General features: G+C 36.8%; 1 protein-coding gene across 1 annotated transcript in view; it reads right to left on the reverse strand.

The window, feature by feature from the left end:
- DIRC2 (disrupted in renal carcinoma 2) overlaps positions 1–17,596 on the reverse strand; it is a 57,962-nt gene that overhangs the window by 33,056 nt on the left and 7,310 nt on the right. The window contains exons 2-3 of the mRNA XM_004675158.2: positions 16,186–16,279; positions 671–936 (exon numbers count right to left, since the gene is read on the reverse strand). Of these exons, the coding sequence (XP_004675215.1) occupies positions 671–936; positions 16,186–16,279 (360 nt within the window). The remainder of the gene's footprint in view (positions 1–670; positions 937–16,185; positions 16,280–17,596) is intronic.

The raw sequence follows: 17,596 nt of genomic DNA on the forward strand, positions 1-17,596 counted from the left end.
AAAATGGACTTAATGGCTATGATAGATGCTTAGTAAATGTTTATTGCTGATCAGGATATTTAATCTTAGTTTTATTTACAAATCTTAGTTTTATTGACAAAATATCTAGGGGAAAAAAACACTGGACAACATGTTATACAGTGTTTTAACAGTAAATAAATGGGAAGAGTAAAAAATTAAGCAATAATTTTCCATGTCATATTAATACGTTTTAAATAACTTCCTAGAAAGGATAAACTTTAAGTAGGCATTTCCATATTACAAAAAAGCACATATATGCATAGGTATTTATTAGTCCTCTAAGTATTTCGTACAATGTGATCTGGTGTATAAAAAAATAAAGATGACTAGGATAAAAGACAAAGTACAGGGCCCTCCCTGGTGATGCAGTGGGTTAGGACGCAGCATTGCAAGCTAGTCATAGAGGCTTCAGTGCGAGTTCAATCCCCAGCTTGGGAGGTGACCTCCACAGCACAGCAGACCTTCCCTGTCTCACCCACTGCTCCCCTCAGCAGTGTACTTTCTCAAACTGCCTATTCTGCTTCCCACTCTGTCTCTGGTAAATCCTCTCACCCCCCCCTCCCCCCGGCACTTCTGGCCTGTATGCATAAATAAATAAATCTTAAAAAAAAAAAAAAGTACAAAAGAAAGAAAATAAACTTCAAGATACCTGCATACAATACAGTCTCTATGAGATCTTTAATGTGGGTCCTGCTACTCTCTGAAGTAAGAAGAGGTGCTGATCCATTGGGTGCTGGAACGACAAGTGGCCCAACTAAAAATGCACATGCTCCCCCAAGATAGCTGAGCATTGACGCAATCGCAGTGGCGGTGGCCCTCTCGTCTGCAGAGAACCACGTTGTGGAGAGGAATGGTGCTGCATTCATGACAGTTGGGCCTGCCAATCCGTTTAACAGCTGCCCTCCGTGGATTAGTCTGCAATTTAAAAAATGAAAGACTGTGAGGTAGCTGATGTAGAAGACTTCTTAGACAGACACACACACAAAGCTAGCTAAACAGCAGCTGAACTATGGCAATATGTATACATATTGAGGAAGAACATATCTGAAAATTGAAGTACAGTGACTTGTCTTTGAGGGAGATCAAATGAGGTACTAGTTATTCCTTACTCATTTCACATTTAGCACAAATCAGAGGCTTCTATTTCCTAAAACCCTGTTTCATTTGCCATGACAATACGAGGTGGTAGCTATTGTTTTCCCTATTTATTACTTAGGAAATTGAGAAACTTGACCAAGTACTAAGTGGAGACTTAGACCCAGATCTGACTTGAAAGTCCATATTCTTCCTATAAAATTGCCACTAATACAAACCTAAAAAGTGCCCCCAGCCTTATAAACAACACAGCTGAACTCAGAATATAATGCCTACTCTGTGTCAGCTGACAGGAAACAAAGTCATTACATTTTCCTCCAACAAAAGGAAATTGGTCAAGAATCAGAAGACCTGGGTTCTACCTAGCAATGTATCTTTGTTAAGACACTGTAACTGGTGGTTCACTTGGTTCCTTCCAATTCTAACATTCAACTGTGACTTTAATTCTAACAGTATAGAGTAGTTTTTTTGTCTTCATTTTACTTGTTTTGATGCTCATGTTTTCTCAGTATTCTATTTAGTACTCGATTCCTTGCTGAACATACCTCCATCATTGTTCCTTCCACCATCACCAAACACATTCACATTCAAGAATAGCCTTGGAAGGAGAAAGAAAGAAGCCCAAAAAGCATCAACAGGAAAGGGAGTCAAGTCTATCTCTTTCACCATGGAAGTGGAAGAAAGGGAGGGAACACTACATTTTCCCTGAGTAGTTTGAAGTTTCCAGCACCAGCTGGGTCATGTGACTGTCAAACTCTCTTTTTTAAAAATGTTGCTACCTGAGGTCATTTAGAAAAAGGTTTTTAAATAATCAAGCATAGGGGAAAGAGGCAGGTCCCTAACAAGAAGTATAAGTGAGTGGGAAGTGAAATATCTGAATCAGGCCTGCTCAACTCTTCGGGACTGTTCAAAAATGTATCTGAAGGCAAAATAGAGCCAAGCAAAACTAATGCTTCTAAATTAAGAAAACTAAAAACAAATTTTCTCATATAAAGAGAATTATTTCCTAGATGACACAGACAATTTAAACTATTTATGAAACCAAATACCTCCTGCGTAAGACAATGAGTCCCACGATGGTACACAGCAATTTTATCATAGAAATATTCTTGAAACAATGTCACTTAGTGGTTTTAATTGTGAATCATGATGGCATAACAATCAGTGCATGACAGATCATAAAGGTAAGTGTTTCCATTTTTAATAATTTTAATGAGGTGTTCCTGAAAGACTAATCTCATCTAGGAAAAGAGTTGGAATGAGTAAATTTTATTATGCCTAAAACCTTAAGAGAATGAGAACATGGAATAATCTATCAACATCAAAACAAAACAAAGAAATAGATTTTAAAAAAAAGCACAAATTCTGACAATTTAGATATAAAAATCAAATTACTGCCATGATTTAACTTTGCTGCCTCTCAGAGGAATCACGAAGAGGTTATTTTCTAAGCAGCAAACTATAGTCATAAAACACATGAGTTATAATAATATAAGGATCACTCAAGTGCAGCTTACTTGATTCTCAGATAAAAATATTTCTCATTACAATACTGTACATATACTGGCACAGCATCCAAAGCAGCACTAGTGGTATTTCAGATGAACTCTAAAATCTACAAGGTCTCTGGACTTGTGTGTAGGTGAAACCCAGAACATGAATTATTATAGTGAAAACTCTCAGGAATTAAACTGACTTGGTCATTTAAAAATTTACTTAAAAATACTATGAGCCTTTTATTTATTTTTAAGTTTTTAATTATTATTTTTAAGCTTTATTTTCTTACATCGTTGTTCATTTTTGTACAATATTGATTTCTCTCCTTTGGTGTGATCCCTATAAATCTCCTACTACCACATTACCCATCACCATGATCCCTTATATTCTTTCTTTCCCTCTTCCTCTCTTCCCCTGAGGTATGCCTGAGATCTATGGTCTGCCTACAAGTTTGTCTTTTTCTGAACTATGTGCCTTTTACACAGAAGTCATCATACACAATACATACAAACATATACTCCTCACAAATAGGCTTAATAGAATAATTAGGGTCCATAGGACCTTGGGGGTACCCACTGAATTCACGGGAAACATGTCAGGGGGCCTTAGCCCTGGTCTTCTCAGCATCTTTTAAGTTTTCTAGAACTTATTCTTATACTGTATCCTAGAGTTTCAGGGTTCAGCAGTTTTAGTATTACTAATTACAAGCATAGCTGTCCTGGCAACTATGACACTAATCTGTATTATCAAGATTTTCATGTTCCCCTGAAATGATTTTGTCACTTACCATTTACTTACCCAGCTTTATGAAATTAATTTGCTTGTACACATATATTTAAAAATAAATTTCAATTTTATGTACAAAAACTAATTTTCCCATTTAATGGAATGGCAATATAATATCAGAGATTTTTTTTTTCTGGGAAATGCTGGTCCTACATTGAAATAAAATCTAATATTGCCATTAATGCTTTAAAATGACAATGGAGTGAAATAGTTATAAATTGTTCAGTACAAGTTGTGCTATTAAATGCATTTAACATGTATTTTGTTGTAATTGCTTATGGGTAGGCAATGTGATAGGCATGGATAGACAGGAATATAAAACTAAAAAGCTAAAGCCTGTATCCTCAAGAATCCCTAAAGTAGGTGAAAGAGTCACCTACCAGCATAGTACCAGAAATATAAAAAGAACCAAGGTAATCATTAGTTCTACCCCTCAGGCCTTTGTGGCCTGTGACAAGAATACCAATGGAGGTCCATGTATGTGCTTCTGCTCTTCTTACCTCTGGCTCTTGTCTATGACACTAGTGGCTTCATTAGTATGCATGCAGATCTGAAGGTGCAACTCCACCCTACTCCATCTATCCTCTTCCAAACAGCTTCCCTTAACTCTCCCAGGGATGGAGTCCACTCCTGATGAACTGATCTGGGAAAGAGGTCTACTGCAGGAATTTCTAGGGTCTGGTGTAGTAGAAGTTACTTGGCAGGGAGGTACTGCTCTTTGATCTTACAGACTGTTTGTTCCACAGGGCATGGCAGAGCTCAAGGAAAGCCAGAGGCACTGAGCAGACACCAGGACAAGAACCCTCTGGCAGTACTGCCAGTAGTGTGGATAGAGAGGAGAGGACAGTTTGGAGAGCTGTTAAGGTGGTACATTAGATATGGTTAAGTACATGACTGGATATGGGGGTCAGGAACAGCCATACTTTAAAAGATGTCCAGTAAGTGGCTGAACATAGGTCGGGAGCTAAGCAAAGAGATCTGAGCCAAGAGAGATACACTGGGGTTGTGAAACAAACACTGGAGAGTTCCAATATTTTTTAAATAGAGAAGAGGAATCTAGAAAGATGATTTAGAAGGGGCAATGACAGAGACCACCAGAAAAAATAAAATGGGAAAGACTGGTATCATAGCAAGTAGAGAAGGGTTTCAAGAAGATGAAAACGAGTAGTTATTGGTGTCAAGTCAAACAGAAAGATCATTTAATTGAAATGGAGCCACTGCTTCAGCGGCGAGGAGGTCACTTATGGGCTGAGTAGCAGCCTCAGTAGAAAACTGCGGTTGGAAGGCGACTCATGAAGAAATGGCAATCAGAATTTAGACTATTCATTCTGGTAGTCAGAAAGAGATGCCAGGACAAATGTGGCAACATGAAAAGAAAAACCACCCAGCTTAGATGAAAAGTCTAAACTGAAAAGCCTTCACATATTCAAAGGTAAACATATATTGTGACTGTCTTAATGCTTTCTAAGCACTTATGAAAGTAGTTAGGTTTCAGAAATGAATACTTATTGATCTATACTGTCCATAAAAAATAACAGAGAAAAATAAAAAGAGGAGTGATTCACACTTCTCAATAAAGTGAAATAAAACACATGAATTAAGGTTAATTTTCCTGGGTCATCTTTGTATCTTAGTTTCGTTTTTGCAAGGAACAGTTAAGTTCCTCCCTGGTAAAGACCATGGGTTCTAAACTGCCCTCAGGCCTCCCAAGCCTGACAGAGCAGCACTGAGGCAGCATGGCACCCTCCAGCAAGTGCAGGTTGATCCAGGTACAGGGAAGTGGAGTCCCTGAGACACACAAGGAATTTGCACACAGTTACCGAATGTGTATCAGTTTCTAAATTTGAAAAAGTTTAAGTTCAGCAATATACAACACAAGCTGACTGACATATATACTGGAAATAAGACTTAAAAAAAAGATATTAGGGATGGTAAAAGCAAGGCCAGTGCTTTTTAGTGTCTCAAGTACAGTGGACTTGGGAAGGGTGGACAGTAAGTTTTACAGAAAGGGGAGCTGAAAGGGGGCTCTCTGGAAGTTGACTAGTTAGTTAACTCAAGGAACCTGCTCTTGCTTGTTTACTGAAACATGCTTGGTGATGGTCAGGATACAGTCACAGTTAAGGACTGAGGGTCTATTGGCCTCTCTGCACATCAAATTGTAACAGATGTGTCCAGAAGCAATGTTGCTTTCCTTCTTCATTCCAGTCTCCTCTCATCTCTCATTGATTCTTTAACTTACTATCTTTCTTTCTCTCCCCTTCCCACCCAGGGTGGTACAAACCAGGGTGGAAAGTGGATGAGAAATAAGGAAATTTCCTATAGGCTAAGAGCAAGATTAGAATAAAGACCCACCAGTTTCTACAGTACAAACAGAAGCAGGTGTTAGAGCCTAGAAAGACCAGGCCCTCCCCATGAGCACTGCCAAGGCTGGCTAGCTGCAGCAGGGCTGGTGGACACCTACACAGACCTCCATGACGCCTGCTGTGGCCCTGCAGACCCTAGTCGAGAGCCCCTGCCCATGGGCTGAGCGGCTGAGCCTCACTTCATTTGGCCTCTGCACACTGCTGCATTCCTTTCATGGCATTCAATAAACTGACTTTCAAACAAATGCTGAGAGCAAAAAGTTCAAACTGAAGAGCTACAGCTCAAGTTTTCTAATGTACTTGACCTTTTGCTTGTATTTAGTTATATTCTGGTATCCTAACCTTTTGCTTTCTGACATCCTGAAACAAATACCTATGGTTTCTAAATTGTTTTCTACTTAACGATAATACAATGTTTTAGAATTAAAATTTTCAAGCCAAGAAGACATCTGTCAAACCTCATTTAGATAATCCACCCTTCTCATTTTATAGATATAAAAACTGAGTTCCAGACAGTTCTACATTTAAGGTATCACACAATTTTATAACTTTCCCTTCTTTGAAAATTTATTAGCAGGAGCTAGTGGCTAAACCAGGCCAAGAAATCAAAATTAGAACTGATTTACTTCCACCTGATCTCATTTCAAGGTTCTCTTTTACAACAGTAATAATAAAAAGCATTAATTGCTAGGATAATGCAAAGTTCTTAGACAAGGCATGCAGTAACCACATATTTCTAATCTATGCATAAACCTTTGGTTTATTATGACTTTTACTGTGATAATATTAGAGAGTCAGGTATTTTAGAAACTTAGCTGATACTCTTATTGTAAATCCATCATTCTTAGCCTATAGTCTATGCATTTTAATATAAAATAACTTATAATCTATAAAAATAAATCCAAGTCTCAACACACTGGTGATTCATAAACCTCCCAACCCCCAATTCCTGATCATCCTGCATGAGAATAAACTCATATATCACAGGATTTCTAGGATACTGCAAATGAGAAAGGTGCTACAAATAATTTGCCCATATTTAGTCCAAGAAAAGAGAAGGCAATAAAAAGGGTCAGAAATGTTATGAATTAATTACAGAAAAAGGCTTTTAGAGAGGGAGAAATAGAGCTGGTAGAAAGGAATAAGCTTTCTAAAGACACTATCCTAGTATAGCTGTCTTTCATGAAAATCTGTTTCACTTTTGTATCCTTTAATACCTTTGGCAAGAAGATTCAATTAAAATATCTATAGAAAATGTAATATGGTTAAAGCAGCTGTAGCCAGACAGTTAAAAAAAAAGATGAGTATTATAGTCTTGGCCCTAGAGGAACTTATAAAAATAACCAAGTACCAGTTAGAAAACATACATTAAAAACAGTGAAAAGAATATTGGATTAGATACCCAAAAATTCAGTTTTTAGTTTCAGCTAAATTTATTAACCATATAATCTCTAGTGAATCATTTGTTCTCTTTCTGTTTCAGTTTCTCCAAAGGTCCTTTATCTTTATCACAGGTTTTTTATTAAGACCAAATACAATAATCTCCCAGCGAGGTACAAGAATAAAAATGGACTTTCCCTCCCCAGAGCTTTTGTCTTTTTAGTTTAAAAGTATTTATAAATATATATAGAAGAAAAGAAATACCTAGAGAAGGAAAAAAATCCACAAATTTAAGAAGTGTTTAATAACTCAGATAACCACTACTACTATTTTGATTGTCATGTCTTTTTTTCTTTCTGTTTTTTTTTTCCAGTGCAGCATAAGTAATCACAGGCATCATACTGACTATACAGCTTTAAACACTAAATCATTTTAACTTTAACCTATCATGAGCATTCTCATTTCATTACATTCTTTGTGGTCATTATTTTCAATGATCTCCTAACAGATTATTATACAAATGTGTATAAACTCATTTAACTATTTTCCTAATGTTTGCTCCTTATTAGCTAATATTAATAAAGCTGTTGTGAAAAAAATCTTTGTAAATAGTTGCTACTTTCCAAATTATTTCTTTAGTTTTTAAGTCAGAGAATGGACATTTTAGGTTTTATGAAGCATACTCCCAAATTGTCTTTCAGGAGAGTTTATAGTAATATACCATCAACAATGGCTGACCTGTCCTGCCTCACCAGCATGGAGTGCCACTGTTTAAACACACCTACACAACTTGAAGTGCAAGTTTTCTATTGCTGTCATAATAAACTGCCATAAACTTCAGTGGTTTTAAAATAATACAAATCTAGTATCACACAGTTCAGTAAGTCACAAGTCCAACACAAGTCTCACTAGGCTAACGCTGGCGGTTGGCATGCCCGTGCTCCCTCCTGGAGGCCCTGAAGAAGCTTACCTTTCCCAGTTTTTAGCAGCCACCTGTGTTCATTGACTCATGTCCCTCTTCTTGCATCTTCAAAGTCAGTGATAGCAGCTTAAGTCCTGCATTCTCTGAATTCCTCTCCAATTCTCTCCTTTAAAGACTTCTGTGATTACATTGGGCCTGTCCTGATAACTCAGGCCAACCTCTAATTTTAAGGTCAGCAAATATGCACATTAATTCCATCTGTAACCACAGTGCTCTGGCACATAATATACTCATGGGTTCCAAGATAAGAATGGGGATATCTTTTGGATATGGGGACGTAATTCTGTTTACCACACCTGATGCAACCAAAAGGCACCTCCTTGTTTTAACTTGCTTCTCTTTTCTGACTACTTTTTCCTATTGGTATATTATAATATGTCTTGATTTGAATGCATGGTCTATGTATTTATCTGGATTATTTATCTGTTATTGCTCTTATTTTGATAAATACTATTTCCTGCTGGTCTTTTTTTGAAAACATAACATTTAAAAATTTGTTAGTAGTCAGATCTATCAATTTTCTCCATTTTCCTTTTTTTTATGCTTACCAAAAAAAAAAAAAAAAAACAACCCTCTTCTTCCCATATAGAGTTCAGAAAAACATTCCCATATATTGTTTTCCAGGTAGTTATTTTACCATTTGGTTCATCTGAATTTATTCTGAAGCGTGGTCTAAAATGAGGATCCAAAATGATCTTTTCCTCCCAAATAGCTAATTTGCTCCCCCAAAGATAATTTTTTAAATTTTCCTTTTAGGTACAGAGCATCATGGTTTTTGCTGAGATGCTGCAGCCTACATTTTCAAGTCCTATTGCAGAAGGTAAGACCTTATTATTAAGTTTGAGTCAGTGAGATTAGAGTAGGACTGCAGAGTCACCTCCAATGAAGACAAATGTTCTCCCTGCTCACCGTCTCCCTCTCTCTATGGATGAAATGTGCTGATGAACTGGCTTTGGACTGTGCTACCAAGGTCATAAACCTAGGGAACAACAAAACGGAGGTAACTCTGTCCCTTGAGGAGCAGAGCTGCCCATGTGTCACGGCCTACCTGCCAACTCTGGACTTACTACAAAATAAGAATAGTTCTATTGAGCTATTATATTTTGGGATACTCATTATAGCAGTTTAACTTGTTTCTTGATTGAGAAATTAGCTTCCAATCTGGGGTGCGACATTCACAAAGACACAACATATTTGGCACTGACTTAGTCATTAGGCTGAGAAGGCAGATGGAGATGTAGCAAAACCACTGCTCGTAACAGCTTGGAAATAGATGGGAAAAAAATCAAAACATTACTCAAGTTTTCCTGCCCTATTTTGAAGATGACACTACAAGAGAGATATAGTCAGGTAAGAGTTTGCCAGCAAGGATGGAAGGGACAGGAACTCTGTTATGGAGTTTTTCTCAGTCTGAGGTCTACAATCTAAATTTAATGAGGTGTAGGAATTTGAAGCCTCAGGTTGCTTCTGTATCCTAAGTGGCAGGAAATAAAATGTGCTTCAGATATTATCTAGAAGAAAAGATCAGATTAAAAGTGTTACTCTTCTCAGACCTACTTTTTTTCCAGATAGCATCAATGTAGCTGCCATTCAATTGAAAGAAAAGCGGTGGGCTAAGCACAAAAGTCAAGTTAAGGAAAGGAGATTCAGCAGGTGTAAGAACCATGGCAGAAGTAAGAAAGTTTGAGTGTGGCTACATTTAAAAGGAACTTACTGAATGTAAACAGACTAGAAGTCTAGTAAGTGTCTGAGGGAAATGTATTACCACAAAGCAATTCCCCAATTAGCACCAGGCAGAAAGTGAAATGCAAAAGCTGTACAGCCTCCAAGAAGAGCACATGCTCTAATCTTCACTTCACGGGTGATCACTGAGGATACAAAACACAAAAACACAAACCTATAGAATAAAGTCAACAGTCAAAAAGCACAACCAAAGGACTTCTCTCCAAGAGAGCTACAGAGACATGACTGAGCTCAGAGATTCTGTATTTTGAAGTGGATGAAAAAATGAAAACAGGTTGTGGGTTTCTCCCTTTGGAGTAGGATGAATATATTCTCTGCAGGGGAACAAGCACTTTTCAACTAGTAGTAGGGAGTATCTATTTTGCCTTTTGTCATATATAGCACTCTTGATTTTTAACCGGGTACATGGCAGCTGAGCTACATTTCTAGTTTTCAACAAATGTAACTAAGTATGTATTAATGGATGTGAAATGAAATGATACAAACAAGTATCTTAAGTCATGACCTAGAGATGTAGCTCTGGATGGGATGTCTAGTTCCCCTTCCTTGGCTAAAATGAAAGAGAGCATGGTAACAGGCCAGTTTCAACCACTTGGAAAACAATTTACCCTGGGGCATGTTGGAGCAAGAATGGAGAAGGAACCTGGGCCCCACTGTGTGGTACAGAGCTGCCTATCTGCCTTGTAGCTCACTCTCATTCCAAATTTGTGAATTCTGTACAGTTTAGCCTATTCTTTATGATATGCAGGCTGTCAATAAATGCTTCTAATATTTTTATAGTTCCTTTTAACATTTAACTCCTTGGTCCCAATTAGAATTTATTTAAGTGGTAAGGCAGAAATTAAGTTTCCATTTATTCCAGACAGTTAAGCAATTGCCATAAAGCTGAAGTGTAATTCATCTTTTCTAGCATATTCATTTTAAATGCAATTTTTCCAGCCGTAAATCATTTCATATGGAATAAATGTCTAGAAAATTCATGCTTACTAGAACTGTACTATTTAAGTATCTCATACATGCCAGTAAATGTTATCTAATGCTACTAATGATAAAAATAATGATACTATGCAGATAAAAGAAATATTGATACTATGCAAAGACAGAATATTTCTAGGAATATGGTAGGAATAAATATATATGAGGAAAAGGTTCAGACAGTTGCTATTCTAATATCTCTAGATTTACCAAAGCTAAGATATGGGAATTCTAAGGTTCAGGGTGCAGGGGTACTACTCCAGAAGGTGGGTCAGAAATTCAAAAAGCTCCAAATAAAATAAGGACACAACACACAGATTGCTAAAAGCTTACCTCATTTCCAGCCAAGTGCATAAAAAACGCATTTCAAAAGAGACTGAACATGTATTCAACAATATATATTCCACATAACACAAAACATGACTCTTGAGCTGATCTGATACAGTCCCTGCTTGTTTTACAGAATGAAAGAAATTACGTTATAATCCCATCTCCCAATTTTGACACGAATATAAGTATTGCTACCATAATATGCCATCCAAGCTGAAATAAACTCTGAACATGAAAAAAAGCTACATATTCCAATTCTAACATTTTCATTTTAACAGCTACAAAGGCATTGTTAATAATAGTGTTTAAAAGAAATACTATATGACACAAAATGAATGAATCCCATTTAAAGGGGATAATGTTCTTACATTCTTTACAGATGAACACATAAGTGTCACAGGGTGGTCCCTAGGAAAAGGGGAAGTTCTAGATTCCCTGCCCCACACAGAAGGAGGGTGGAGCTGAGCAGAGAAAAAGGAGAGAAGAAGAGAGAAGAAAAGAAGGAAGCTGGATGGGAAACAAGCAGGAGACCTGAGGAAGCCACATGGAGCAGCAAGCATGTGAGGAAGAAACCGTGCTTGTTTCCTGACCCTGTAACAGTTAAGACAGATGTGGGTGAGACACCTGTAGGGAGGTGACTATGGCAGTGTTTATATTGATTCTGATTTTGCTCTTTTCCTCCTAGATTTGTCTGGCCTTTTCTGACCCTTTTCCATGGGTCCCGGCCAGAAGGTGCTTTCAGGCCTTGCTTTGGGCCAATCCCTTTTGGGTTGACTTTTGCCCAAGAGGGGATGGGTAACTCCAGGTGTTTGATTTAGAAATTATATTCTTTGTGTTCCATATTGTATATCCATTGCATTAAAGTCCCTTTTCATTAAAGTTTTATATGTTTTGTCTTGTTGCGGCAGATGGCAGAACCCACTTCGAGCAGGCAGGTTTGGGGCTTCAGGGGTGACCCTCTCCCCCTGTCCTGTAACAGATTTGGGGAGCCCTGGAACATAAGGATCAAAAAAATCAGTTTACACCCTCATTTTAATGAATGATTTCTTTTTTCTTTTTTTTTGCTAACACTCCTTCATAACTTGCTACTTGTTTCTTACACTACTTCTCGAAGAAACCCTAACAAAAACATTAACAGGCATTTAAAATGAATGCGATGCTGAATTTGAGCTGATACTGAAATTTGTTCTTAAAAACGGTGGATGCTTAAACTCATTGGATGTTAGAAAAAAAATCAAACTATCTCAATAATGAAACTCATCTGTTAAAACCTCAGTCAGAAGGACAGGAAACGAAGACTAGCTTTTACAGGAACCTACATGATTTTGCTACTTTCATTTTGAAACTGAAAAATTCTGTTTAACAATACTTTGTCCCTAAAATCTACTTCTTCCTCCTGTGTCCCTTATGTCTGTGACGGGAATCAACAACTTCAGGGTAGAGTAAAGCCTCAATTGTATTTCCTCCCATTGTTTTCTCATGTTCTCTCTCACATCTGTGCTATCCTTTCTATTCCTAAGGCAAGGAATCTTTCTGGACTTCTGCTTGTTTCATTCTAGCTATAATTAGTTTGACCACTTATCACCAGCCGGCACTTTGGCCTACACCACTATCAAATGTTTTCGCTTAAGAAAGAATAGACACTTTGATCAAATTAAAAAATTCACAAACATTTGAATATAGAAACGACAGTCCTTGGTGTGAAAGTTTGTCTATAATTCAGGGACTGATGATAAAGATATACAAAGAACTCATCTGACTCAACAAAGTGTACAGTTCAGTCAAGAAATGGGCAGAAGAACTTAAAAGACATTTCTCCAAAGAGGAAACGCAAATGGCCAACAGACATATGAAAAAAAAAGTTACATGATCCTTAATCTGGTCTCTCACTCCTACCTTTGGCCTTCAACTGCACCCTATTATTAGCAAAGCAGCCTATGACCATGCTTCTCTGTATAAAATCATCAAGATTTCCTATTCAGAAAATGTCAAATTATCCACACTCCCACTCCTATCCTATAAAGGCTCTGGTCTCATCTTCTACCGCTCTTTCCATAAAGTCCCTCCCTCCACTCCAGCCATACCAGCCTCTCCACCCGGCATGCTTGTTCTGCCCCACCCTTTATACTTGCCGCTCTCTGCCTCCAATGCTTGTTTGCTAAATAATCTAATGCAACATCTATTCATTCCTGCAGGGACTTCTTTAATGCAAAAATGTTATCTTCCCAGTATGTTTGCCATTCTTTCTGAAATATCACCATCCTCCTCTGACATTACGAATCCTTCTGCCTACTATATATTTACCTTTTTTTAAAAAAAGGTTTATTTATGCATACAAGAGCTGGAGTGTAGGTCAGAGCTGGTGATGATGGGATGTGTAAGAGGATTCACCAGAGACAGAGTGGGGAGCAGAACAGTCAAATTGACAGAAATACACTGCTGAGGGGAGCAGTGGGTGAGACAGGAGGGGTCTGCTGTGCCACGCTGATTAGCTCCCTGGCCAGGGATCAAATTAGATTACTTTATAGTGCTGAGAATTAACCCCTTGCGCAACAAGGGAGGCCCTATATATTTACTTTTCTATATATATTGCCAGTATCCCCAACTGAAATGTAAACTGCGCGCAGCAGGGGTTTGTCTTTTGTGTTCTAAGCTTTATTTCCTATGTCCAGAAAAGAGCTTAGCGTACAGTCAGAGCTTGGTCAATTTTTACTGAATTTATGAACTTATAAATGAATTAACAAATAAATAGAAGAAGGGCTCCAGCTTGGATTCTCACTATATCTTTCCTGGATTCCTGCCAGCACCCTCTGTCCTATGCAATCAATCCCACATATGTCAAATCATAGTTTACCTAACATAGGCCTGATCCTATTGCTGCCCTGATAACACACAAAAGAGAATCCCAACTGTTCAATGAGGAAAATACAATTCTACTGGATGGCAACAAGACCCTTCATAATCAGCTTAACCTTTATTAAACTCATTTCTTTATATCCTATTCTTATACCAAATCTTGTCTCTCAAACTTGGTAATTTGTGGTCTATTTTAGAAGGAAAAAAATTTCTCAGTGTTTCTGAGGTCACAGCCAATAGTCCCAGTTTGATAAATAACAATTTAAGAAACCAACATAGTGATCAATAAAAATGTCCTGATAACATTATTGCTGGTAAATAATTTTTACTATTATAACCAAAAGGAAAACAAACAAAAAAAATCTTGGTTTACCTTGTAACTCTTCAGGCTAAATCCATGAAGCCCAGTTAAAAAAATGCTGCTGTATTACTTTTTCAGCTTCAGAAGAAGCCTAGCTGCTTACCTGCCTCCAAGCCTTCATTTTTGCTGATACTCTACCTGGAATATCTCAACTCTAGTTAACAAAATTCTATTTATCCTTCAATACCTAATTTTTTTATATTTATTTTTATATATCATTTTGTGCTTTTATCAATCTCAGTTGTAATCCCTATGGGCTTCCCATCACCAAATGACCCGTGTATCTTTACTATAGTCCAGTGGAATTTTTGATCCCATCACCCACTCCACTCCCATAAAATGTCTCTAGTATATAGCTGTTCATTATTATTATTATTTTCTCCCCTGGTCCTTTAAACCATCCAGTTTTTTTCCTTTTCTTTCTGGCTTATTTGACTAAGCATGATCCCTTCCAGCTCCATCCATGTTGCTGCAAAAGGCATGCTTTTTTTATTGTTGTTTGCTGAGTAATATTCCATTGTGTATATGTATCACATCTTTTTAATCTAGTCATCTACTTTTGGGTCTTTGGGTTAATTCCAAGTCTTTCCAATTGTGAATAAAGCAGCAATAAACATGGGGGTGCAGGTATCTTTTTGAATCAGTGTTTTTGTATCTTTTGGGTAGATGCCTAGGAGTGGGATTGCTGGGTCATATGGAACCTCCATGTTTAGCAGTTTGAGGAACCTCCAAACAGTTTTCCACAGTGGTTGTACTAGTTTGCATTCCCACCAGCAGTGCAGGAAAGTTCCTTTTTCTCCACATCCTCACCAGCATTTGTTGTTGCTAGTTGTTTTAAGATGTGCCATTCTCACTGAGGTGAGGTGGTATCTCATTGTGGTTGTAATTTGCATCTCCCTTATTACGAGTGATGTTGAATGTTTTTTCATATACTTGTTGGTCATCTGCATTTCCTCTTTGGAGAAATGCCGTTTTAGCTCTTCTGCCCATTTTTTGGATAGGATTGTTTATTTTTGTTGAATTTCATCAGTTCTTTGTATATCTTTGCAAAGATATATATATCTTTATCGCTAGTTTTGTGTGAGAAAATTTTTTCCCAGTCAGTGGAATATCTTTGTTTTTTGTAAAGTCTCTTTTGCTGTACAGAAGTTCTTCAACTTGCTATAGTCCCATCTGTTTATCCTTTCCTTCACTATCATTGCATTGGGTGCTGTATCTTCAAAGATGTTAACTGAGGTGTATGTCATGTAGTGTTTTGCCCAACTTTGCTTCCAGGTATTTTATGGTTTCTGTTCTTATGTCTAGGTCTTTAATGCACTTCTAGTTGTTTTTTTATGCATGGTGTGAGGTAGTGATCTAGTTTCATTTTTTTGTATGTAGCTTCCCAGTTTTCCCAGAACTATTTGCTGAACAAACTTAATTTGTTCATTGTATCTTCTTTGCATCTTTGTCAAAGATTAGCTCTCTCTGGGCAATTTTATACTGCACCTATGGTATTAACTACATTGTACTTCATTATGTTATACTATTACTTTCCCACAGTTGTTATAGCTTCTGGACAACATAAAGATTAAATTAATCTCATCTCATTTATACAACAACTAGTATAGTCTAGTCTTTCAAATGACAATAAGAAATCACCTAATCATTAGGTAGGACAACATGCTTCTATAAATGTGACGATTTAACAATGTTTTTAAAAATGAAGCTGTTTACAAAAAAAAAAAAATTATAACCAAAAAACTGTACTCATAGCAAAAATATGGGGGGAAATTGTAGTAATTTATAAAATTTACCTTCTTTTAAGCATTAAGTCTGATATAGGTATGCATCTTAGACCGGTTCCCAAAACCATGAGGAAGGAAGTCAAAAGCACAGTTACCCGAAGACCTACAAGGAAATAAAAAATTGGTGTTATTTTCTGTTTTCTCTTCAGTTAAGCCCAATGATTAAGAACAAAGATTTATTTCTCTCAATCATACTGATATCATATTCCTCTAACTTCCAACATGAGGGGAAACCCTACATGCTGAAAATGAAATAATTCTAACTTTAATAGAAAACTTGACTCACCACATCAAGGAGAGGGAGGAAATTCCATTAGCTCTGACTTTTCAAAATGAAAAAAAAAAGGAAATAATTTTGAAGGCTAGTTATTTTTGTATTACATCTCCAATATAATGTTTCTAATGTTTAAATGCAAGCTGCTAATAAAACGCTAAACTAAAAAGTCTTTCATGGTAACAGATTATTGCTTTAAATCTTCTAAAAAAAATGACAGTTTACCAATCATATACCTTATTTTGTAGTTAGGACAAGGTAATATTTGTATTTTTCTGTTTTTATCAGCTGGATTTCAACTTATAGAATGAGGCTGTTTTAAAAAATAAGGCTCACTTAGGATTTTATAAAGTAATGTGCATCAAAAAGCTTTTTCCTTTATATCCCAAATATGATCATTTATTTTGAAAACGAGTGGCAATGGTCAGTCACATGTATAACAGAGTAAAAGAGAGAACATGAAAATAAGGTAACCTAAAACAATATTCTAGCGATGGCAGAGTAATATAATGTAATATAGTGTAATACACTGTAATATAATAAACATAACAGAATGATAAAATAGGACTGCAGCTTCCTGTCCGAACGTGCACTTCCTGTCCGAACGTGCACTTCCTGTCCGAACATGCACTTTTGTAACTGCCTAACTATTCTGGCAGCTTCACTATACACATCATGCTGAGTATATGGCAAAGGTGTGGCAAATTTCCTCCAATTTCTCCCAAACTCAACACTTCCTTGAAACCAGTGATAGAATTAAACTGTTTTGCGTACATTTTTCTTTTTTTAGCAAAGAGGTGACGGTTATATGTTTGGTTTTCAAAGCACATCTCTGTTAGAAGGAAAATGAAAGTCAACAAAAACATAATTATGCAGATTAAATATAGCCAGTGAAATCCACGACTTCTGGATCAGGGTCTCACACACACACATCACACTGAAGATAATTTGTGACATGAACTGAGTCAACTCTATAATATCCTTATATGATCAAAATATTATCAATAGAATTTGACAGAAGGAATATCATAGAAAATGTGCTTTTGGGTAACAAGTAATGCAAACATACTTCTCATTTACTGATTCCACTGAAAAATACAAATTTTAAAAAGTTTATAGCCATAGGAAATAGAGAACAATGGATTA

Source organism: Condylura cristata, unplaced genomic scaffold, assembly GCF_000260355.1.
Source record: "Condylura cristata isolate star-nosed mole 26May11 unplaced genomic scaffold, ConCri1.0 scaffold00003, whole genome shotgun sequence".
NCBI lineage: Eukaryota > Metazoa > Chordata > Mammalia > Eulipotyphla > Talpidae > Condylura > Condylura cristata.